This window comes from Hevea brasiliensis, chromosome 17 (genome assembly GCF_030052815.1).
Source record: "Hevea brasiliensis isolate MT/VB/25A 57/8 chromosome 17, ASM3005281v1, whole genome shotgun sequence".
In the NCBI taxonomy this organism is placed as follows: domain Eukaryota; kingdom Viridiplantae; phylum Streptophyta; class Magnoliopsida; order Malpighiales; family Euphorbiaceae; genus Hevea; species Hevea brasiliensis.
The window spans coordinates 56,387,828-56,413,177 of NC_079509.1; the positions used below are offsets into that span (position 1 = coordinate 56,387,828).

The 25,350-nt window shown below is 33.1% G+C and overlaps 2 protein-coding genes across 3 annotated transcripts; both read left to right on the forward strand.

Annotated features, from left to right (window-relative positions):
• Nucleotides 1-18,667: 18,667 nt before the first annotated feature.
• LOC131175311 (disease resistance protein RUN1-like) lies at nt 18,668-19,192 on the forward strand. Its single transcript, XM_058139038.1, has one exon. The coding sequence runs from the start codon at nt 18,668-18,670 to the stop codon at nt 19,190-19,192; it is 525 nt and encodes a 174-aa protein (XP_057995021.1).
• Nucleotides 19,193-19,374: 182 nt separating this feature from the next.
• LOC131175520 (disease resistance protein RPV1-like) lies at nt 19,375-24,110 on the forward strand. Of its 2 annotated transcripts, none has more exons than XM_058140024.1 (3): nt 19,375-19,910; nt 20,008-20,744; nt 23,664-24,110. In XM_058140024.1, exons 1-3 carry the CDS (start codon nt 19,464-19,466, stop codon nt 23,953-23,955), a joined length of 1,476 nt encoding a protein of 491 aa, XP_057996007.1. In that variant the 5' UTR covers nt 19,375-19,463; the 3' UTR covers nt 23,956-24,110. The 2 variants fall into 2 exon arrangements, with proteins under 2 accessions (XP_057996007.1, XP_057996008.1); XM_058140025.1 differs by having other exon boundaries at nt 23,698-23,814.
• The last annotated feature ends 1,240 nt before the right edge of the window (nt 24,111-25,350 follow it).

Sequence of the window (25,350 nt, forward strand, 5' to 3'; positions counted from 1 at the left end):
ATAAGGGATAAACTTATCAATTGATAAAAATATCTTTATAAAATTGTTTAATATAAACTAAAATTTTTATTATAAATCAGAAATTGCAAAGGTATAGTGCACCTATATTTTAGCCGTTCACGTTTGGAGATTAATTTATATTCACACGTGAATATTTATATTAATTTTTAGTTTAAAAATTTAAAATAAAGTCTAATAAATATTCCAAGATAATGTCATATTAAGAATTAATATATAATTAGTAGATAATATCTATATAATATTTATAAGATATCATTAATTTATTTTTTAAAATATTAAAAATACACATATTATATATGATATATTACAAAATTATGATTTCTTAAATATATAACAATTAAGACAATTGTGAATGGACGATTAATTTGTGAACTCGATCAGGGAAAGTATATAGTTAATTTTATATAAATTAATAAATCATATTTTAAGTGGAATTTTGTTTATCCTAGACTTTTTATTTTGTTGGCTAAGCGTAAGTTCATATAATCTAAAATATAATATAATAATTAATATTTTATAATAATATACATAAAAATATGAATGGGGATATTTATAATATTATAATTATTGTTATAATAATTATTTTTTAATTGATAAAAATGATAATTTTAATATAATTATAAAATTAATATTTATAAAATATTAATTATTATTTAAATTTTTTAAAAATATAATTTTAATTCTAAAATATTAGAAATTTCAATGAAAAAAAATTATAACTAAGTTGAGATTCTAAATAAAAAATTGTAGTTAAACTATTATTTTAATTATAAGAAATTTTTTTTTAAAGGTTTTATATGCATAGGTTGTTTTAAAAAAGTTATAAATTTAATTAATCAAATAACTATTATAATATGAACTTTATTTAGTATAACGAAATTTAGATTCTTCAATTGGTTCAATTTAAAAGGAGTTATGAATAATTTAGTGAAATTGTCAATATATATTAACATTTCAATGCTACAAAAAATATTAAGTGAATATATTTAATAGATAAAATGGACACAATAAATTGTTAAAACAATATAAATTATATAGAAAAATACATTAACTGTTTAAAAAAGGTTAACTTATTTATTTATAATTAATTGATATGCAACCATTTTTGTTAGCATGTACTTATAATAATGTATTTTAAAAAATATAAAAATATATTTTTGTAATAATTTTAATAGAATATTAACATGATATTGATATTTATTGAAATGAGAAATTGTGATGTTAGCATTTATTAAATAGACAAAAATAACATGACATCATAAAATCTTATAATATTAATTTTATAAAAATAAAAAGTTTGTCCTTCTAATAATAATATGCTAAATTATGGGCTATGATTTTTGAAATTATCTCTAAAAATTATTTAAATAGTGTATACATATTTTTAGGATTAGAAATATAGTATTATAAATGTAAATTAGCTAAAGTGTGAATACATCAATTAAATAAGAAATTATAAACAGAAAAATTTTAAATCACTGAATATATTTTAATAATTATCCTTATTTTCTAAATATGTAAATAAATTTTATATTAAAAATAAATAATATAGTCTCACTAAAAAAATCAACACCAGCTTCAAATTATTAAAAATATTACAATATTAAGATATTGGTAAATCAAACATATTTTATTTAAAACAGAAAAAAAATTAAATGAATTTAATACTATATGAAAACTTGCATGAAATTTTAGTTTATTATTTTAAAAAATATTTGTACACATTAATATTTTTTAAAGATTTATTATTATATCATATTTTTATTTCTATTTAAAGACTTATTATATATTATATTTGAATTAGTAATTGAAATAATATTATATATTCTTAATTAGATTAATTATAACATATAAATTTTTATAAAAAATTTTATTAAAAATACATAAATTCAAATTAGTAAATATTTTTTTATAAAACTATCAAACTAACAATAAAAATAATATTTTTATTTAAATAATTAAATTTAATATTATATACATATTACAAATAAAAAATTATAATTATAAATTATTTGATATACAAGTATCGCACGTGCTTTAAAAATTAATAAGTCAGGCAATATAAAATTAATATGAAAATAGATAAAAAAAATTAATATCAAAATATAATTAAATTAGGCTCCACTCATCAAAGATTAGCACAACCAGCAATATTTAATAATAAAATAAAATTTTTACAATTTTTTTGTTCATCATGAATGTTTGGTTGGAGTCTCTATAAATATAAAATATTGTCCTTAATTTCAATCATTTTCTATTATCCTCTTTCGTAATATACATGTTGTCAACTTCATAAATAATTAATGTGATACAACCGACAAGACAACAATGCACTAAGTCTAAGAAAACCAAAACAAGTATATTATTATTATTATTATTATTATTATAGTAGAAGTGTTATCAACTCCATCAAGCCTAGATTCAACAATGAAACCATCCATTTTCTACAATAATTAATGTGAAGCAACACAAAACAATAGATTATAAAATCCAATAAAATCCAAGAAAATGGAAAGAAAGTATATCTTGTTATTTTCTTTTGGTAGAAGTGGTGCGAACTTTATTTTTTAAAATAAACAAAATCTAATAAAATGAATAAAAAAAATAAATTACTTAACTACATAAAAATATATTTTTCTAGAAAATCTAAAAATACGAAAAAGAAATTATACATTGTTCTCTTATGTAGCACGAGTTATGTCAACTCCATCAATTTTATTTTGGAAGTGTTTAAAAATGGACATGTATTACTATCATTTCTAGCTCTAAAAAATTATAACAAATGTTTAAAAGGTTTATTTTTTTTTTAATTGGTGTATTTTTAAAAAGGTAATGACTTAAAAGGATTATTTTTTTATTGGCCCAGCTAAATTAAAAATTTGATTGCTCATTTTTAAAATTTTCATTTTAAATAATAATAAATTTATAAAATTTTGTGTAATTTTCGTTTGATTAGAGTATCTGAAAACACAAAATATTATTCTCAGTTTCAATCATTTTCCTTTAAGGCCATGCAAATATTAAATCTTAACTTAAGTCATTTTTTAGTGTAGTGGGCTTATGGTCATCATCACCAATAGAATTTTTATGATAAATAATTAATTTGAGGATAGTCAAAATCAAAATAACTCAAGATATAAGAAATGAAAACAGAAATGAACAATACCTCTCTTTTGTAGTATAAGTGTTGTTAACTTTATAAATAATTGATGTGCTGCAACCATCAAGATAACAATGTGCAAAATCAAAGAAAACCAAAACAAGTATATCTTATTTTCTTCTGTTATAGCAGAAGTGGTGTAAACTCTATCAATCCCAGATTCAACAATGAAACTATCCATTTTTCTGAAATAATTAATGTGAAGCAACGTCAAATCAATAGATTGCAAAAAATCCAATAAGATTTGAAAAAATGAAAAGTAGAATATCTTGATATTTTCTTCAGGAGAAATGATGTCAACTCCATCAATGGCAGTTATCATAATGGAACCATCAATTTTCTGAAATAAATAAAATCTAATAAAATGAAGAAAAAAGATACTTAACCATATAAAAATGCACTTTTCAAGAAAACCCAAGAATATGAAAAGGAATTATATCTCGTTCTCTTAAGTAGTCGGAGTGGTGCATTACTCTCATTTGTAGAACCATCAATTTTAATTTGGAAGTGTTTAAAAATGGAAATACATTACTCTTATTTGTAACTCTAAAAAATTATAACAAAAATTTAAAAGGTTAATTTTTTTTTGCTCATTTTAAAAAAAGCAATGACATATATTTTAATAATTTAAAAGATTACTTTTAATTGGCCTAGTTAAATTAAAAAATGAATGTCTCATTTTTTAAATTTCAATTTTAAATAATAAAAAAATTATAAAAATTCAAATTATAAATAAAATACACAAAATATCCAGATCTATTTATTACACCTGTCAAATACTGAATTTGAAAGCTAAAAAGTACATTGATCCATTATAATAGGTAAATGTTGACTCTTTTTATTGGTACAATTAAATAAAAAAATTAATGAGTTCACATTCCATTAATTTAAAAGGTTTTTTATTGGTCAAAACTAAATTGAAAAATTAGTGATCTATTTTTTTTTAAATAATAAAAAATAAATTTTTATAAAAGTTTGTTTGTGAGGTGTACAAGAGACATATGTCAAAATGTTACATCTATTATTAGCGCTTATATTTAAATGTTGTATTCCCCATTAATTAATATTTTTTATTTACCAATTAAATAAAAAATTTGATAGTCAATATTATAATAATTTAAAAATTTTTTTATTGATTCAATTAAATTAAAAAACTAATATCTATATAAAACACTTAAGTTTAAATGCAGAATCTATCATTGGCCATTAATGACATATATTACAATGAAACCATCCGTTTCTAAAATAAACAAAATCTAAAAAAATAAAAAGGAATAATAAATTTCTTAACTACATAAATATCCACTTTCTAAAATAATTAATGTCAAGCAAACATAAATAAATATTTAAGAGAAATCTATTTTATTCTCTTTATTTTCATCGGAACTATCAGTAGAATTATTTCTACCAATACTCATATTGAAACTTAGTAGAGCTATCCATCGTAATATAACCATCAAAACCGTCAATAGAGGTAAAATTGCTACTGTTTGAAGTGTCACCCTAGGCATCAAAATTAAGTTATTACTTAGAATCTTAATACTAATTTCTCCCAATTGTTATCATCATACAAGGGTTCGAGTTCGCAATATTTATTGGAGCAGGACATTCTCACTAAAATTTGTCTATACTTAAAAAAAGAAAGAAAAAAGTGATCACTAAAAAGAAAGAATGACGAAAATGAGAGTTATTAAAAATAAATTTTTTATATATTAAATAAATATACATGAAAAATTGGTGGATACTTCAGTTTAGCACTTTTATACTTATAAATTTAATCTTCCTATTTCTCTTTTCCTTTTCTTCTTCTTTTTAATTTATTTTATGTAAACATATATAATAAAAATTAATTTTCAAGTGAATTTATTTGTTCCAATTCAATCTAGTAAAACTAAAGTTTAGGTTTAGAATGTTTTAAATATACTAATTTTTACCTTAATGTGTATTGCCCATTGATTTACACTAAAAAAAAAAAAATTAGTTTTGCAACCAACTGAAAGCAATCAATTTTGCAATCGATTTGTGATTTTATTTTTTTAGTAAAATAGTTAATTTTTAAAAATTTAGTAACCGATTCAAGAATCGATTGCTATTAATAACAGATTTATAATCGGTTGCTTAATTTGTTGTTAATTGATATTAGAAAAATGTTAAATATACAGTTAGCGACTGATTTTAAAATTAATTGTTATTAGCAACTAATTAAGAAATCAGTTGCTAATAGCAATTGATTTTAAAATCGGTTAATAATAGTAATTAATTTAGGGAATCGGTTGCTAAATTAAAGAATTATTTTAATTAGTTTCAAAATTAGCAATCGATTGTAAATCGGTTGTAAAAATCAATTGCTAATAGCAATTGATTTGCAATTGGTTACTAAAATTAATTGTTATTTATAATCAATTCTGTAACACCCCTAATTTTTAAATTTATTATTTTGTAGGTAGATATTAATATTTTATTTTATTTAAATTTTAGGAAGTTATTTGAAATTTTTCAGATTTTAGAAATCGGGTTCGATTTTTCGAAAATATTAAACTTTGATAATTTTTAAAAATTAATTTAAAGACCACGTGGCAAGACTAAAAATATATTTGGACTCTACGAATTTTTCTGAGTTTTATAGAATTTTTTCGAAATTTTTGGGCCTCGTTTTCGGTCCCAAGGCAGAGTAAAAATTTAAAATTTTGTATCCTGAATCGAACCGGCTGAATCGAACCAGATCAGATCGGACCGATCGAATCGGACCAGCCATTTCTTTTTCTTCCTCCTTCGACGCGAGCGTCCGACGCTTCCTCTTCCTCTCCCGTTTTCTCTCTCCTCTCTCCTCCTCTCGCGCTCCGTTGCCACCCCAGCCTCCCCCACTCGCCAGCGCGCCGCCCCAGCCCCTCTCCGCCGCTGGTCGACGCTCCAGGCGGCCGGAAAAGAGGCCCGAAACCTCCCCTTCGCGCAGCGCACTGTTTCACTTTCCCAGCCAAAATTCGATTGATCCAACCACCGATCGGACCGGGTCTTGTGTCAAAACTCTTCTACACCTCGAGAGCTTTCCATAAACACTAAGAACACCAAAATCCATTGAGCGGTTTGTCCAATTTTTGTCCAGAAAATTTTAGTCCATTTCTATTTTTGGGCTAAATTTCTCGTAAACTGTGAACCCCACGAGAAAACCAAGAGTACCGGAGCGCTCCACTCGTCAAGAGCTTCGCGGCAATACCAATTTCAAAATTTTCCGATACCGTTTTTCGTAGTATTTTTCTGAGCACTAAATGAGTTTAGAAAATTCCGTAAAAATTATGTACTAACCCCCGTATTGTGGGATTCGTGTAGGTACCTTCAATTCGCGAAAATTCAACGGTTGCTCGAGTTTGTGAATTTCGGGCCGGACAGACAGGCTACCGAAAAAGTCTTGGAATTGGATCGAGATTTTAGCTACCTTACCATTGTCAGACGTCCCGAGCACGTTCCCCGGGTCGGAATCGGCATAGTTAAACCCGAACCTTACTTTTTCTTAATTATCTAGTGCTTGAATGAGAGTAAAAATCCATGAAATATTCGTGGTAGCTTAGAAAATTATAATTCCTTTTGCATTAGCTTAGTAACAATGCTAAGAACACGGGCAAAGTTTTAGAATTTTTAGAACTCATTTGGGTAGTTTTTACACAAGGGTCAATTATAAGGACTAAACTGTAAATTTTCATATTATGATTGTTGACTATTTGGATGGGCCCAGGAGGGGCTGTGTGATGTGATTGAGTTGTGAGTGTGTGGTTTGTGGATATAGAAGTGCATTTTAAGCCCTTTCACAGGTTGGGTAGGTCCTAGGTATAGGGGGGACTCTGTTGGATTTTCGACACGACTTAGGACATCTTTGGTCTTTTCTTAGTTTGTATTGAGTCAAATTTATTAAATAATTATAATAAAATTGTCAGGTGAGTTGGGACAGCCTTCCTCCTCCGCCCAGCCACCACAGTGACTTCGGTTGAGTCTATAAGTAAAATATTAATTTTAATTGTAATTTCGATATTATTATATGTTCAAGCATACTTATGCATCACTTATAAATATGTACCTATATAGTTAAACATTAGGCGCATTTTATATTGCATTCATGATTGTTGAAGTGCCATGGATGTTGTTTGTGGTAATTTGGAGTAGTGTGTGTGCGTGGCGTGCATGTGGTATGGTATTGGATATGGACAGGACAGGTAGACACGGCTTGAGAGACACTCGCTGGGACCTAATCTTTCGGGGTAGACACGGCTTGAGAGACACTTACTGGGACCCCATATTTGGTTTATTAAGCGAAAGTTCGGCTTGAGAGACACTCGCTGACAGAGGTTGGATTAAGAGGGCTGTATAGGGGATCAGCTCCCATATACGTATTGTTTGATAGTGTTGGGTGTGTGACTGTTGTAAATTGCCTTTTTGCTGTTATGATATGAAAATATTAACGATATTGCATTTCACTCCACAGGGTGCATTAGCTTTAGATAGCTATAGGAATTATGGTTAAAATTGATATTTTACTCTCTGAGTCGAACGCTCACTCCTATTCATCTATTTTTCCAAGCTACAGGAGGATTATTTATTGTGGCTAACATGCTCTTCTTCTTCGCAGGTCCTTTGATAGTACTTAATGTATTCTGTATAATTGAGTTAAATTTTTAGACTCCGCATGTATTAGAAGCACTTATTTTTATTTGGGCATGTATTATAAAGTTATGTTGAACCTGTAAAATTATTAACTGTTATGCATGATGGGATTGGATGGGGAGCTGAGCTCCCATTTGAGTTATGACTTTTTGATTATGTGGAGGGTGAGCTGAGCTCTCCAATTTATTATATATTGTGTTTACAGGTCCGGCGAGTCAAAAACTCCCCGTTAAATGGTCCATTTTATGGTCGGACTCTGTCCAGTTAAATTCTTGAAATTGGGCCCAAATGGGCCTTAGAGTTGGGTTGAGGAATAGTTAGGTTTACTACGGGCCTCGGGGGCTTTAGGCTGGCCCAAGTCCTAGTGCCGATCTGGTCCATAGGTTGGGTCGTGACAAATATGGTATCAGAGCTTAGGCTTCAGATTCATAGGGAATATTTGTCTAAAGTGTTGGGAAGAGTCTAATCGGAGTCACATGCAGAGAATAGGGTCCACATTCATCTTGCATTGTCATCTTTGCTTCTAGTTTCTGCTTTATATAAGTGTGTGTAAATATAAGTCTATAGAGTTGTGTAACATGCCGTTTTGAAATTTTATGGGCTAATGCTACTGAATTTCATGAAAATGCGTAGAAGCAGAAGAGCTACCATTGCACCAGAACCAGATGTGCCTGACGAGGTGTCAGCACAAGATGAGGCACCTGCCTCGAGGAGGCGGGGTAGGAGGCCTAGAGCTGCTCAAGTAGAAGAGCAGCTACCACCAGTTTAGGATCAGTCTTTTATGGCTCAGGGTCCCATGGACCCAATGGCAGCTACCTTAGCCGGGTTGCAGAGAACTATCGATATGATAGCACAGTATATGGTCCACCCTCCCCAACAGCAACAGTCTACCACACCAAGAGGGGAACCTTACAAATAAATAATTAATTTCAAGAAGTTGGTGCCTGGTACTTATGATGTGTCAGACGATGCCTATTGATTTTTGGATTCCTGCAAACAGGCAGGGATGGAGTTGTAGTTGACTGATAGGAGGCTTATAGAGTGTGTGCAGCATGTATTGGGGCCAGTGCCAAGACAGTGGATGACAGACTACGTACTACCTCGTATTGAGGGATTATCTTGGACACAGTTTGTGGAACTGTTTATCAATAGGGTTGTGCCAGAAAGTTTCAGAGATCAAAAGCAGTGGCCCTTTGAGGCCTTAAGGCAGAATGGCAGATCTGTAGATGAATATGCTACAGAATTTCTGGAACTGAGTAGGTATGCCCCTACAGCAGGGGCTACAGAAAGTATGAAGGTAAAAAGGTTCCTAAAAGGGTTGGACAGGAGGTATGCAAACCTGGTCATGATGTCTGATCAGTCTTTTAATATGGTAGTTGATCGAGCCCGAAAGATTGAGATTAGCTATACAGGAGATGACAGTGGTAGAGCAAAGAAGAATAGAGCAGAAGGTTCTTTAGGTGTTCCCTATACGGGTACCACGGATAGTGGCAGTCAAAGTCACTACAGAGGAAGAGGTAGAAGCAACAAGAAGGGTGGTTTTAAACACAAATCTCGAGGATTCAGACCATAGTACAGATCCAGCAGTGGTCACAGTTCAGGTTATAGTAGTTCTAGATCTAGTTTAGGATCCTCCTTTGCACCTTGCGCACAGTGTGGAAGAGGACATTCAAGACCTTGTATGATGGGTTCAGGAGTATGTTTTAGCAGGGTCACTTTGCTAGAGAATGTCCAGTGTTCAGCGAGCCACAGATGGGGTCACAGGTTACATTGCCAATGTTCCTCGTTAGTTGTATCCTAGTGCTTTCAGCATGGCAGGTAGTCAGTTCAGGAGCCAACAGGGCCGAGGACAAGGAGGACGTGGATTTGGAGGCGGTCAAGAGGTAGAAGTCAATATTAGGGTTACGCAACACGGGATAGGGTCAAGCTCGGGTTTTCACCGCAATTGGGGCGGTATTCTTCTAGTCTCTTCCTATGAGGCTCGTGTTTTGATAGATCCGAGTGCTACGCACTCATTTTCTCCCTAGTGTTTGCCATGAGATTGGTAGGAGCCCTACAACTTTAGAATGCCCTTTGTCTATAAGCTACCCCGCTTAGTGACAACATAGATGTAGATATGATTTTTAGGTAGTCCGAGTAGTGGATGGAAGAATCCTCCCAGCAGACTTGGTTCCTCTACCAGTAATGGATTTCGATGTAATTTTGGGAATGGATTGGTTGGCAACTCATTATGCCACTTTAGACTGCAGGAACAAAAAGGTGTATTTCCACATACCTGGTGTGGAAGAGTTTAGCTTTGATGGTGACAGGAGCGTGGCTCTATATAATTTGATGTCAGCAATTAATGCTAGCAAAATGTTGAGGCGTGGATGTCAAGGATATTTGGCATTGGTAAGAGATACATCTGTAGAAGGTGTCAACATGGAAAATGTTCCTGTTGTCAGAGAATTCATGGATTTCTTCCCTGAGGAGCTTCCAGGATTGCCACCAGGAAGGGAAATAGAGTTCTGCATTGATATTATGCCGGGTACAAACCCCATATCAATGCCGCCTTACAGGATGGCACCAGCAGAAATGAAAGAGCTAAAGGAGCAACTATAGGAGCTTTTGGACAAGGGTTTTATATGTCTGAGCACTTCACCCTGGGGTGCTCCTATTTTATTTGTGAGAAAGAAGGATGGGTCCTTGAGGTTGTGTATTGACTATAGACAGCTGAACAAGGTGACTGTGAAGAACAAGTATCCACTTTCTCGGATCGATGATATGTTTGATCAGCTCCAAGGGGCTAGATTCTTTTCTAAGATAGACCTGCGATCAGGCTACCATCAGTTGAGAATCAGAAATGAGGATGTGTCCAAAACAGCATTTAGGATAAGATATGGTCATTATGAGTTCTTGGTGATGTCTTTTGGACTCACTAATGCACCAGCAGCCTTCATGGACTTAATGAACAGGGTGTTTAGGCCATTCCTAGACCGTTTTGTCATCGTATTCATAGATGACATTTTGGTATACTCTCGGACCGAGGAAGAACACGTGTGGCACTTGAGGATGGTGTTGCAGACTTTGAGGGAGCACCAGCTATATGCTAAATTTTCAAAATGTGAATTTTGGCTAGAAAGCATCTCATTCTTGGGACACGTGGTTTCTAGTGAAGGCATTCAAGTAGATCCCAAGAAAATTGAAGCTGTAACTGATTAGCTTAGGCCTACAACAGTCACTGAGGTGCGAAGTTTTCTAGGTCTAGCTGGCTACTATAGGCGTTTTGTGCAAGATTTTTCCAGGATAGCAGCTCCCCTAACTAAGTTAACTCGAAAGAATGTTCCATTCATTTGGACAAATGACTGTGAGGAGAGTTTCCAGAAGCTTAAGGAGTGTCTAACCACCGCCCCGGTGTTGACACTACCGATGAGTGGTGAAGGATATACCGTACTGTGACGCCTCCAGAGTTGGCTTAGGGTGTGTTCTGATGTAGAATGGAAAAGTAGTGGCTTATGCTTCAAGGCAGCTGAAGAGGCATGAACAGAATTACCCCACCCATGATTTGGAAATGGCTGCTGTAGTCTTTGCACTAAAGATCTGAAGACACTATCTGTATGGTGAAGTGTGCGAGATATACACCGACCATAAGAGTTTGAAGTACTTCTTCCAACAGAGGGATTTAAACTTGAGACAGAGAAGATGGATGGAGCTTCTGAAGGACTATGATTGCAACATCCAGTACCACCCTGGGAAGACCAATGTAATAGCAGATGTTTTGAGCAGAAAATCTTCTGGCAGTTTGGCACACATATCAGTGGAGAAGAGACCATTGATTCAGGAAGTACATGAGTTGATGGATCAAGGTCTAATCTTAGATCTTTCATATGAGAGGGTATTGTTAGCTCATTTTTCAGTGAGACCAGACCTGCGAGATAGAGTTAGAGTTTCCCATTACAGAGACCAACAATTAATGAAGATCATAGAAAAAGTACAGCAGGGTAAAGGTGGTGAGTTTGGATTTGCCAATGATGGCGCCCTAGTGCAAGGTCCTAGGATATGTGTGCCCAATGTGGACAATCTCAGAAATGAAATCATGCAAGAGGCACATTATACACTATACAATGTCCACCCAGGCTCCACCAAGATGTACCATGATGTGAAAAATAGTTATTGGTAGAATGGCATGAAGAGAGACATAGCAGACTTCGTGTCCAAGTGCTTGACTTGTCAGAAGGTGAAGTTTGAACACCAGAGGCCGTCAGGGAAGCTGCAAGAGCTTCCTATCCCAGAATGGAAGTGGGAGATGATTACTATGGATTTTGTGACTGGGTTGCCTCGTACCACGCAAGGATATGATTCGATATGGGTAATTGTAGACTGCCTAACTAAATCAGCTCATTTCTTGCCTGTGAAGATCACCTATTACATTTGCCTGATCGCGACTCTATATTCGAGAAATAGTCAGATTGCATGGAGTTCCGGCTTCCATAATATCTGACAGAGGGACCCAGTTCACTTCTCGATTTTGGAGGAAGTTGCAGGAGGCACTTAGCACACAGTTGAACTTTAGTACTGCTTTCCACCCTCAGACAGACGGACAGTCCGAAAGGACAATTCAAACACTGGAAGACATGCTTCGCATGAGTGTTTTGGATTTTGGAGGTCAATGGGATGATCAACTACCTTTGGTGGAGTTTGCCTACAACAACAGTTACCATTCCAGCATAGGGATGGCACCCTATGAGGCACTATATGGAAGAAAGTGTAGGTCTCCTCTGTGTTGGATGGAAATGGAAGAAGCGAAGGTGCATGATGTAGACCTAGTGCAGTACACTTCAGAGATAGTTCCTTTAATCAGGGAACGATTGAAAACAGCTTTCAGTAGGCAGAAGAGTTATGCAGACCCCAGACGGAGGGATGTGGAGTTTGCAGTAGGAGACTACGTATTTCTGAAGGTTTCTCCGATGAAGGGAGCCATGAGATTTAGAAAGAAGGGCAAGTTAGCACCTCGGTATATTGGACCTTTTGAGGTTATTGATAGAGTTGGAGCAGTCGCCTGCCAGTTGGAGCTACCACCCAACCTTTTTCATGTTCATCTTGTATTTCACATCTCCATGCTCAGGAAATACATACCTGATCCTTCTCATGTGCTACAGCCGGATGTAGTAAAGCTGAAAGAAAACTTGACGTTTAAGGAGCAATCTGTAGCCATAGTGGACTACCAAGTGAGACAGCTAAGATCAAAACAGATCTCTATGGTTAAGGTTTTGTGGAGGAGCCAGTCAATAGAAGAGTGTACCTGGGAGTCAGAGCGGGACATGCGTAGCAAATACCTTTATCTATTCAATGTATAATTCAGTACCTTATTCTGCCTTGTGTAAAAATTCGAGGACGAATTTTCTGTAAGGGGGGAAGAATGTAACACCCTAAATTTTAAATGTATTATTTTGTGAGTAATATTAATATTTTTATTTTATTTATTTAAATTTTAGGAAATTATTTGAAATTTTTCGTATTTTTGAAATCGGGTTTGATTTCCCGAAAATATAAAACTTTGATGATTTTTAAAAATTAATTTAAAAACCACGTGGCAAAACTAAAAATATATTTGAAGTCTACGAATTTTTCTGAGTTTTTTAGAATTTTTTTAAAATTTTTAGGCCTCGTTTTTTATCCCAAGGCAGAGAAAAAATTCAAAATTTTATATCCTGAATTGAACCGACCGAATCGAATCGGACTGAATTGGACCGATCGAATCTGACCGGCCCTTTTCTTTTTCTTCCTTCTTCTCCCTCGCGCGCCCGACCTCTCCTCCTTCCCTTCCCATTTTCTCTTTCCTCCCTCACCCCCAGGCCGCGCCGCCGCCACCCAGCCTTCCCCACCTCGCCGGCGCACCCCCCACCACCTCCCCATGGCTGGCCGACGCTCCAGGTGGCCGAAAAACCAGACGCACGAGGGCCGTTTCGGTTTCCCGGCCGAAATCAGACCGATCCGGCCACTAATTGGGCCGGGTCTTGTATCAACCACCATCTACACCTCGAGAGCTTTCCATAGACACCAAGAACACCAAAATCCATTGAGCGGTTTGTCCAACTTTTGTCCGGGAAGTTTTAGCCTATTTTGACTTTTGGGTTAGATTTCTCGCAAACCGTGAACCCCACGAGAAAACCGAGTACCAGAGTGCTCCACTCGTTGAGAGCTTCGCGGCAATATAAATTTCAAAATTTTCCGACATCGTTTTTCGGTGGGTCCCGCGAAACTTCGAAGTGTTTTTCCAAGCCTTAAATGAGCTTAGAAAATTTCATGAAAATTTTTTACTAACCCCCGTGTTGTGGGCTTCGTGTAGGTACCTTCAATTCGCGAAAATTCGGCGGTTATGCAGGTGCATGAATTTTCGGCGAATGACCAAACTCTGAAAAAGTCTCTGAATTGGATCGAGATTTTGGCTACCCCACCATTATCAGACGGGCCGAGCGTGTCCCCGAAGTCGGAATCAGCATAGATAAACCCAAACCTTGCTTTTTCGTAATTTTCTAGTGATTAAATGGGATTAAAAATCTATAAAATATTCGTGGTAGCTCAGAAAATTATGATTCTTTTTGCAATAGCCTAGTAATATTGCTAAGGACTGCGGGGCAAAGTTTTAGAATTTTTAGAGTTGATTTGGATAGTTTTTGCAAAATGGATCAATTATAAGGACTAAACTGTAATTTTACATCGTGTGATTGATGACTGTTTGGATGGGCCCAGGAGGGGCTGTGTGATATGATTGAGTTGTGGGTGTATGGTATGTGAATATAGAAGTGTGTTTTTAGCCTTTTTGCAGGTTGGGTAGGTCCTAGATATAGGAGAGATTCTGCCGGATTTTCGGCACGACTTAGGACGTATTTGGTCTTTTCTTGGTTTGTATTGAGTCAATTGTATTAAATAATTGTAATAAAATTGTCAGGTGAGCGGAATGACCTTCTTTCTCCATGACCGCCACGATGGCTCTTTGTCAAGTACATGAATAAAATATTAATTTTAATTATAATTTCGATATTATTATATGTTCAAGCATGCCCATGCATCACTTATATGTAAATATCTATGTAGTTAAACTCTAGACACATTTTATGTTGCATTAACTGTTAAGTGCCATGGATGTTGTTGTGGTAATTTGGAGCAGTGTGCGTGAGTTGGAGTGCGTGTGGTATGGTGTTGGCTATGAACAGGACGAGTAGACACGGCTTGAGATCTTCGCTGGGACCCGGTCCTTCGGGGTAGACACGACTTGAGTTCTTCACTGGGACCCCGATTTGGTTTATTAAGTGGAAGTCCGAGCTTGAGTTATTCGCTGGCACAGTTTGGATTAAGAGAGCTGTATAGGGGATCAGCTCCCATATATGTATGATTTGACATTACTAGGTGTGTGAGTGCTCCAAATTACCTTTTTACTGTTATGATGTGAAAATATTGCTGATGTTGCATTTCACTCTACAGGGTGCATTAACTTTAGATAGTTATGGAGATTATGGTTAAAATTGATATTTTACTCTCTGAGTCGAAAGCTCACTCCTGTTCATTATTTTTCAGGCTACAGGAGGATTTTTGTTATGGTTAACCTGCTTTTCTCCTTCGCAGGTTGTTTATTAATGTTTTTGTAATTCTATTAACTCTTAGAATTTCCGCATGTGTTAGAAATATTTATTTGATTTGGGTCTGTAATACAATTATCATATTGGATCTGTAAACTTATTATTATTATATGCATGTTTGATGGACTGGATGAGGGAGCTGAGCTCCCATTTATTTTTATGACACTTGAGTATGTGACGGGTGAGCTGAGCTCCCCAATTGATTATATATTGTGTTTACAGGTTGGGTGAGTCAAAAACTTCCCGTTGAAAGTTCCACTTTATGGCCGGACTCTGTCCGGTTGAATTCTTGAAATTGGGCCCAAATTGGCCTTAGAGTTGGGTTAAGGAATAGTTAGGCTTACTACGGGCCTCGGGGGCTTTAGGCTGGCCCAGGTCTTAGTGCCGATCTGGCCCATAGGTTGGGTCGTGACAGCCTTCCTGCTTCCTCTGACCTTTCCACTATAGTTGCTTTGACTGCCACCCATACTACTTATTTGTGGCACATTGGATGGCCCTTATTTCGGTTTTCTTTACTCTGCTTCCATCATCACCCATATAACTAATTTCAAATTGTCTGGCTCGGTCCATCCATACTCTCAGATTTTTTGTGAAGTTCACAGTTTAAGAGAAATTTAGCTCAAAAGTCAAAATGGGCTAAAATTTTGTGGGAAAAAATTGAACAAACCGCTCGATGGATTTTTATGTTCTTGGTGTCTATGGAAAGCTCTCGAGATGTATATGAGGTTTAGGACAATAACCGGTCTAATTGGTGGCTGGATCGGCTGGAATCGGCTCGAGAAAGTGGAACGTCATGCGCGCGCTAGGGGGAGTTTGGTGCGACTTTCCGGCGAGGAGAAGACGTCCAGGTGGGGGGCCGGTGATCGGGGAAGGGCTAGGCGGCGGTTGGGTAGCAAGGGGAGGAGAGAGGAGAGAGAAAATGGAGAGGGAAGGGAGGTGCAGCAGGTGCACGATGGGGAGGAAGAAAAAGAAGGAAATCTGGTCCGATTTGATCGGTCCGACCCAGTCTAGTTCGATTCGGCCGGTTCGATTCAAAACATTCGAAATTAAATTTTTACTCTGCTTTAAGATAAAAAACGAGGTCCAAAAATGTTAGAAAAATTTCAGAAAACTCAAAAAAATTTGTAGAGTCTAAATATATTTTTATTTTTACCACGTAATTTTTAAATTAATTTTTAAAAATTATCGAAGTTTAATAATTTTAGGAAATCAAATTTGATTCAAAAATTCAGAAATTTTAAATAAAATCTTAAAATATTTAATATAATAAAATATTAATATTTATATATAAAATAATTATCTAAAATTTTGGAGTGTTACAAATGGATTAGGTAATATTGGTAATATAAAAAAATATTTAAATAATTTAAATTAAACTAATTATTAAAATTTTAATAATTAAATTGATAAAGTTAATTGATCATTTCCCCTTCCAATTATAGTTTTTCCACGCAAATATTATTGTTCAAGTCAAAGCTTCCTAGAGTGAAACTTCCTAGAAATTTCCTCCTCTGGTCTTCTGGTGGTTTTGTTCTTGATTTTCTTGGTTACATGTTACGATCTGCTCTATGGGAGGCTGAAGAATCAGAGTCTCTTGAAGAATTCTCTTTTTTCTTCATATTGCTAACAAGTGCGTTCTGTGGATCTAATGGTTTTGTTCTGAAATTTGGTGGCTCATATCTTCTGTTCCATGGATGTACCTTGATTTGGATAACGTCATTCATATATTTGTCTCGGAAGTTTTCTCTTTTATAGAATGGCTGCTTCATCATCTTCTTGTCCTTTTGATGCGTTCTTGAGCTTTAGAGGCGATGACGTTCGCAAGACTTTTGCAGATCATGTCTATGCAGCTTTGACTGGAGCGGGGATTCACACCTTCAGGGACGATGAAGAAATTGAGAGGGGGAAAAACATTGACCAAGAACTCACGAAAGCAATTCAACAATCAAAAGTAGCAGTAATAGTGTTTTCTCCAGACCATGCCTCTTCAAGATGGTGCCTTGATGAGCTTTTGATGATCAATGAGCGTAGAAAATCTGATGGTATGCATATTTTGCCAATTTTTTACCATGTCGATCCAAGTGCAGTCAGGCGGCAGAAAGAAAGCTTCAAGGAAGCATTTGATAGACATGAACAGCAACTAAAGGAGGAGACAGACAAGGTGTAGAGATGGAGGTCAGCTCTTAAAGAAGTTGCAGATCTAGGCAGGAGGTTTTAAAAGACCAGTATTTTTCTCAACTCCTCTGTGTTTTGTTCAAATTAATCCGAAAATACAATTCATTTTAACTAGAATTCAGTTTATATGAGAGGTCTGTTTAACAAATAGTTTTATATTATCCAAGTGCATAATGGTAGAGAAAAGTAGGAAAGGTAGGAGAGAGGGTATATGTTTTTGTAAGAAATATACCAGCATTTTAATCCATTTCATTTCAAATTTCATTAAATTTGATGAGAATTGATTTTAATAATTTTATGAAATTCAATCCTAAAATTTTTACAGGCTAACAAAATTTGGTGAAATTCATTTCAACCAAACAACTACTTATTTAAACTACTACAATCTCCAAGACTACTACTTGACATTGTTAAAAAACAATACTAACGACACATATGTTGAAGGTGTTGAATTCTAATTGAATTGAAGCAGTTAATTGAATTATAATCCAAATCAAAGTTAAAGTTGAAATTATTATTATTTTTTTCGACAACTCAAATTCCTGCCATTCTATAGTATTATTAAATCAATTACATAAATTTATTTGTATTAGAAGGATGATAATCCTTACATATGCTCATTATATTTCTTTTTAACCATTACTTTGGCTTTTAGGTACGAGGCACCGTTCATTCAAAACATTGTCAAGCTCGTTGCGAATAAATTGGATCGCAAGCTTCTGCATGTGGGTTCCTACTTAACAGGAATAGGTGATTATGTAGGCCGGATTAATCACTGGTTGCAAGATGAGTCGACAAATGTTAGGATATTGGTACTTTACGGGATTGGTGGGGTTGGAAAGACCACCATTGCAAAGACTGTTTATAACCAAGACTCTGACAAGTTTGAAAGGAGCTGCTTTCTTGCGGACGTTGCTGAAACATCAGAACAGCCAAAAGGTATGAATAGCTTACAAGAACAACTTCTTTCAGATATCCACAAGCGGGAATCAGTAAAGATATATAATGTAGATGAGGAGTTATGAAGATCAAGGATGCTATGTGTTGCAGGAAAGTTATCATTATTCTTGATAATGTGGATAATTCAGAACAATTCAAATCCATTATTGGTAAACAAGAGTGGCTGTCGTCGGGAAGTAAAATCATCGTCACAACTCGATTGAAGTGTTTGTTAAGTGAAGGTTGTTGGAAACTTCACATTAAGCCATTGAGTGTTAAAAAGTCACATAAACTCTTCGCCTTGCATGCCTTTGGACGAGAAGATTCTCCTGAAAATTTCGATGAGCACTCTGAACGTGTAGTGAGCCTTTGTGATGGTCTTCCATTAGCTCTTCGTGTTTTAGGCTCCTTTCTTCGTCGCAGAAGTATAGATGAATGGAAAAGTGAGATTAAGGAACTGCAAGAAATTCCTGATAGTCGAATTCAAAAGATTCTCAGAAAAAGCTTTGATTCTCTACATAATGATCGTCATCGAAGCATATTTCTTCACATAGTTTTTTTCTTTATTGGGTGGGATAAAGATGTTGTAGTTAAAATTTTAGAGGATGTGGCTTCGAAGCAATAATTGGAGTTCAACATCTCTTGGATAGATGTCTCATTGAAATCAATGAAAGAAACAACCTAGCGATGCATCAGTTGATTAGAGACATGGGTAGGGAAGTTGTTCGCCAAGAATCTCCTGATGAACCGGGCTAGCGCAGTATAATATGTAAACATAAAGAGATATATATGGATTTCACAGAAAAAAACGTCAGTTACACTTCTCATACACATCTTTGTTTTTGGTTTTTACGTGCTTCTACTGGAACTCTTTTTTGTGTGTGTTTCTTGGTTTGATGCAGGGTACCAAGACAATTAGGGGCCTCATTCTTGACATGCATTTGTTAAGAGAAGAGAAACATGTCGGCCCAATTTCAAATTATGGAAATTACAGTCATGAAAATTCGGTGGAGGAATCAGTGCTTGGTTGTGAAGATAATCGTTCAATGCATGATCGTCTTGGTGGCATCGTTAGGCAACGGATTGTGAATTGTATCCCAAAAACCTCATCTACCTCCGCAGATGTGATAAAAACAGAGGCATTTGCAAACATGCGCCAATTAAATGTGCTCCTGCTCGATGATGTTAAGCTTGATGGAGGATATGAAGATTTTCCAAAACACTTGGTGTGCCTGCGTTGGCTCAGATTCCCTTTGAACTCTATGCCAACGTGTTTAAATGTGGAGAAACTTGTTGTTCTTGATATGCGGTATAGCAGGCTAAAACATGCTTGGCAGGGAAAGGTGTGTGACTCACTCTTCTTGTCTTTTTCTCTTTATAATCTATCAAATTATAAGACAATTTATTGAAGCCGTTTTTTTTTTTCCACTAAATTTTCAGTCCTTTCCATGCTTGAAGATCCTTGACCTAAGTCACTCTCATTTACTCACTACAACCCCTGACTTCACGGGACTACCTGGTCTTGAGAGTTTGCTGCTTAAAGATTGTATAAACTTAGTCAAGATTGACGATTCTATTGCAGTCCTAAGGGCACTTGTCTTGTTAAATCTTGAAGGCTGCGCAAAACTCAAGGAGCTTCCAAAGACAATTTCTGATTTGAAATCACTTGAAGAACTATATTTGACTGGTTGCTCAGAACTTAAAGTGCTACCCAAAGTGCTGGCTCAGATGGAATCCTTGAAGGTGTTTTTTGCTGGTGGAATTACCTTGAATGAATTAAGCTTTAGCTCGAGAGATGTAAGGGGGCCTTGGTCTTGGTTATCAGGCAGAGAAGGTCCAGAATCCACTATGTTTTCATCTGCTTTTCTTCCACGTTCTTTGACCCATTTGATCCTTCCAAACTGCAATTTATCAGATGGTAAATTTACCACGGATCTTCATTTGCCGTCTTTGAGACATTTAGTTCTGCGTGATAACCCACTTAATACTATATCGGCTGAAATTCCTGGGCTCCCTTCACTCGTATATCTTGATATAACGCTGTGCAACAACTCCAACGTTATTATAAAGGTTCCTACGAGTATAGAGGAACTGAATTGGATAGGGCGGTCAGTTACAAGTCTGTCGGACTTGCTGCGTTTTGGGTTAGAGCACATCTCCAGTGGTCGTGAAAACCGGTAATTTTCTCAACTCCGCTTTTATTTTTAACTAGGTTTTTCAATATATTTATATTTAATTTATTTAAAATACTTTCAAGTGGACTCAGTTGGTCTGACGAAAATTTCTAAAATATTTCGAAGCTTTAAAAAATAGCGTTCAAAATATTTTGAAGCTTTAAGAGGGTGAGTTCCATATTCTTCTCCCTTCTAAAAAATTTTGCCAAAAGTGAGTAATTTCTTCTATCATTTTAAATTAACTTATTAACAAATTATAGGTTATTTTTATCAAAAATTTATTTGACTTGTTTTTTTTTTTTTTTATAACTTTGAACAAATGAAAAATTTTGGATTGTTTTTGAAAAAGAAAGATATGCAATTATATTTATATTTATTTTTTATAATATAAAAATACACTTAAGTTTAGTCCCTAAACTTTATGAGCAATTTTGTCACTGAATGTTTTAAGAATGGCTTGTAAAAAAATTGTGAAAATTTACGTGAAAGAGAAAACAAATACGAGGAATAAATATAAATTGAATGTGAATATAAAGAATAAATAATAATATACTGATAAAATATATATATAAATAAATTCTTATAAGATGAAAATAAACCTTATTTTTATGGAAAATTTTTGTGTAGATTTAACTTAATCAAAAAAAAAAAATATATATATATATATAATAAACAGAATTTATATATTTATATCTTAATTTTATAATTGAATTTTTTTTTATGAAAAATTTTAAAGAGGATTTTTTGGATAAATTTTGTTTATAGTCACTCAAATTTATTAATTATTTTATTTTAGTGATTATTATACTTTAATTTATTTCAATAAAATTACTTTTTTTTTTTTAAATTTTTGTTCTCACTAGCAATCAGTCAGGCCAAATTTTGAGAGAATCTCTGGTACAACTTATATGTGGCATGATTTATGTAGATTTAAATCATAAAAAGATAAATTATATTTGCACTGAGTCTAATTGAAATTTGTTTTTATCTTTTTATTTTTTTTAGGGATTTAAAAATAGGGATTAACAAATATAATAAACAGTATAAAAATAATTTTTTTTTTTAATATGATCTAGCGGGGAGAAATTTTTTTTATAATTTAAAATCATATAAGACACACATATAAAAATTTTATAAAAATTCTATCAAATTTTGGTATGAAAGGTTGCTAATAAAAAATAAGTAATTTTATTAAAATAAATTAAAATATAATGATTAAATTAAAATAATTAATAAAATTGAGTGAGTACTAAAGAAATTTATCCTTCATTTTCAACTTACTGATGTTGCTGTATCCGCAAGTGCACGGGTCACAGTAGTATAGTTTTAAAAAAAATGATATCGATCCCACAGGGAATTGTGCTTAAATTGGAAATAAAAGTATAAGCTAATTAGAATGACAAAATTTAAAGATGTAAAATGAAATTTGGAATTAAAATTGGTATTTGAGGAATTAAAGCTAAATCAAACAATTAACTAAAATTAATTAAACTAGATTACCAAAAATTAATTTGAAATTGCTATTTATGAAATTTGGAGGAATTAAATCTAAATTCAATAAAAATTAAAGTGATTCTAGAGATTGGATTTTTCCATATTGTTTGCATGTGGTTTATCCCTAGTTTAGCCAAACACATGAGAATTGCAATTTTGAGGGAAATCAATTCTTAAATTTTTGAAACCTTTTTCAAGCATTTCAAAATTAGTTTTCATTAAATCAAACCCTGTTTTCACGGTATTTCAAACCTAACAAAAACCCAATTAATGCTCTAATTGATTTTGGAAAGTTCCCCTTAATCCTCTTAGCTTATCTCTAACACCAAGAAAATAAAGTTTATTGCAAGATTATCTATCCCTAATATTCACTTTTCAGTCCATCTATTAAGGATTAAAGCTTAACTTAATGAGGGCCCATTCATCAAGCAAGGCAATAAGCACACAAGTAATAAATCAAAATGTAACAATCTTCATTTAAATGGCCAAATCAGTTCAAAACCACAATACAAAATAATATTTACAAACCCATCTCTAGAATCTCAAACAACTACTCACTAATCATAATTTCTAAACAAACCTAAATGTATAAATGAAGAAATAATGGAAATATAAGCTAAAGAGTAGAAAAACCCAGAAAATTGCAGAAGAATCTGTTGCAGAAAAGTGCAGAACGAGCTCCTTGCTGCTGCTGCAGAAATGGATCCCGTCTCCCTCCTTCTCTCTTTCTATTCTTGCCCAAAAATGCTTCCCTTCCTCCCCCTCTATGGAAAGAAAATGATAAAGGAGACTTTATATGGGTTAGGGGTCTGCCCTAGAATGGGTAAAAAGGGGGAAGGTTCCAGAGAAAGTGAGGTAAAAAGTCAGAGTAACGAGAATGCCACGTCAGCCATTTCCAGTAAAAACAACATAAGCTGAGTCGGTTGTGTCGCGGGTTGTATCGCGGGTTGTGTAGCTCTCGGCCTGAATATCTGACGATCGACACAACCTGCGATATAAGCTAACTCGGTTGTGCTGCAGGTTGTGTAACAATCTGCCTGAATATCTGACGATTCGACACAACCTGCAACATGAGCTAAATCGGTTATGCTACAGGTTGTGTCGCTCTCGGCCATTTTTTACTCAACTTCAAAAATTTTTGCAATTCAACTCTAATCTCCTCCAAATGGCTACTCTGATCAAAATACATCAAATTTCTCCAAATTTAACCTACAAAACAAATAAATTCCAGAAATTAAACTAAGAAGTGTGAAAATTGTAAAGTTGACTAAATATGTGCTAATATCTATAGTAATAACTATGAATAAGGGTAAATTATGTGTAAAAATTACTCATAAATGATGATATTAAATGCATGCATCACTTACTAAATAAATTCCTAATCTTTGTGCTTATTAGATTTCCATTTTACCATGCCTTTGGCTTTAGGTTCACGGCATCGTTCTGCCAAAATTTTGTGCAGCTTGTTCAATCGGATTGGCCGAAATTCCGGGGGAATTTCATTTTCATGAACAATAATGTTTGGTGCCAATTACAATGTCTGGGGGATGGTCTTCGGTCACGTGTAATACTACAGGAGAATACTTCGGGTCCTTCGCTTGCGCATAACTTGCTTCTTTGGGATATGCAAAAGGGAAAATTATTAGAGGCGGACGAGGGATATATGAAGACCGGGAGTTTCTTGGCTATCCTGAGGGTTTTCATTGAAAGTTTGATTTAAAAATTAAAAATTCAATTAATTGAAATTTTGATGGAAAAAGCTACTATGAGATTTCTCACAATGGATTTTAGTGTGCTTAATTATATGATTAGTTGGATACGCTATCAAGAAAAATATATTACTTAAATAATATTAAAATTTAGTTAAAAGTTAAATTTTACTTTTATATATGACTTAAACAATGTAATTGATAATTGATTTAACTGTTGTATGGGGTAGATAATTGATAGTTACAATTGTTATTAATAATTGATAGTTGGTCATTGATAACTAATTGTAATTAATTTATCATAAGCATTTAGCAAAATTATGAGTTCTTGTTTCTGTTAATGATAAAATCACTAATAATGATAAATACTATATAATGTAATTAGTATATAGTGAAAGTTAATAGTAAATTATAATGTAATTTCTAAAATTTTATTTGATTAACAACATAGTCTATTAATTTAAATTTAAATTATATCTAAATATTTTAATTTATTATATAAAATATATTTATAATGTAAAATATATTTTATAATTTTTAATTGAAAATTTGATACTAAAAAAATTATGTTTCTTGATTAAAATGTATTTTAATATAATGTTTTAGTATTAAAGTAAAATATTAATATATATATTTAAAAAGTGAAGAAATGTAAATATCAAGGTTTTCGGACTTGAACCGGTCATAAAATAGGTGAAGATAGATAGATAAAGGTTTAAAGTTTAATAGGGGTTAAACCAGTACACTATTAAATAAATATTATAAAATTATTAATAATGATATTTAATTATAATTAATACATTTATATATTTTATAAATAATTATTAAAAAAATTTAGTTAAATTTTGATATGTAATTTTTTAAAAAATAATTTAGATATTTCATTAAATTTTTTAAATAATAACATTTAATTGTTTACAACAAAAAAAGTTTAAAATTGAAATCTTTTATAATAATTTTATTCGTATTAATGAACAATAAACATTAATATATTAATTTATAGAAAATAATAAATGAAAAATTTTATATAATAATAATAATAATAATAATTTAACATACAAATAGAATAAATTATTAAATTGCAAATAAATGAAACTAAAAAAGTTATTAATTATTTTATATGTAAGAGTTATTGATTATATATATATATATATATATATATATATATATATGCATCAAATTAACAAAATATAACACAATATGTATTTAATTATATATAAACATATAATTATATTAAACTATATAAAGTATCCAAAAAAAGAAAAATTCATAAATAGAATCAATTTTGACTTTTTTACTTGACATAATTTAATACAATTTTAGTTAATTGTCGATAATTGTATTAAAATCATAAAATAAGTTCACATCAATGTAATTCAATTTATAAAATTAATTTTTTTTAATTA

What these genes read in the sequence shown, in the direction of transcription:
- LOC131175520 (XM_058140024.1), top strand. Translation starts at nt 19,464, where the DNA reads ATGCAGGGTACCAAGACAATTAGGGGCCTCATTCTTGACATGCATTTG. An exon ending in AACATGCTTGGCAGGGAAAG is followed by an intron (nt 19,911 to 20,007) that starts GTGTGTGACTCA and finishes CTAAATTTTCAG; the next exon opens with TCCTTTCCATGCTTGAAGAT. An exon ending in TCCAGTGGTCGTGAAAACCG is followed by an intron (nt 20,745 to 23,663) that starts GTAATTTTCTCA and finishes CTTTGGCTTTAG; the next exon opens with GTTCACGGCATCGTTCTGCC.
- LOC131175311 (XM_058139038.1), top strand. Translation starts at nt 18,668, where the DNA reads ATGTGTTGCAGGAAAGTTATCATTATTCTTGATAATGTGGATAATTCA.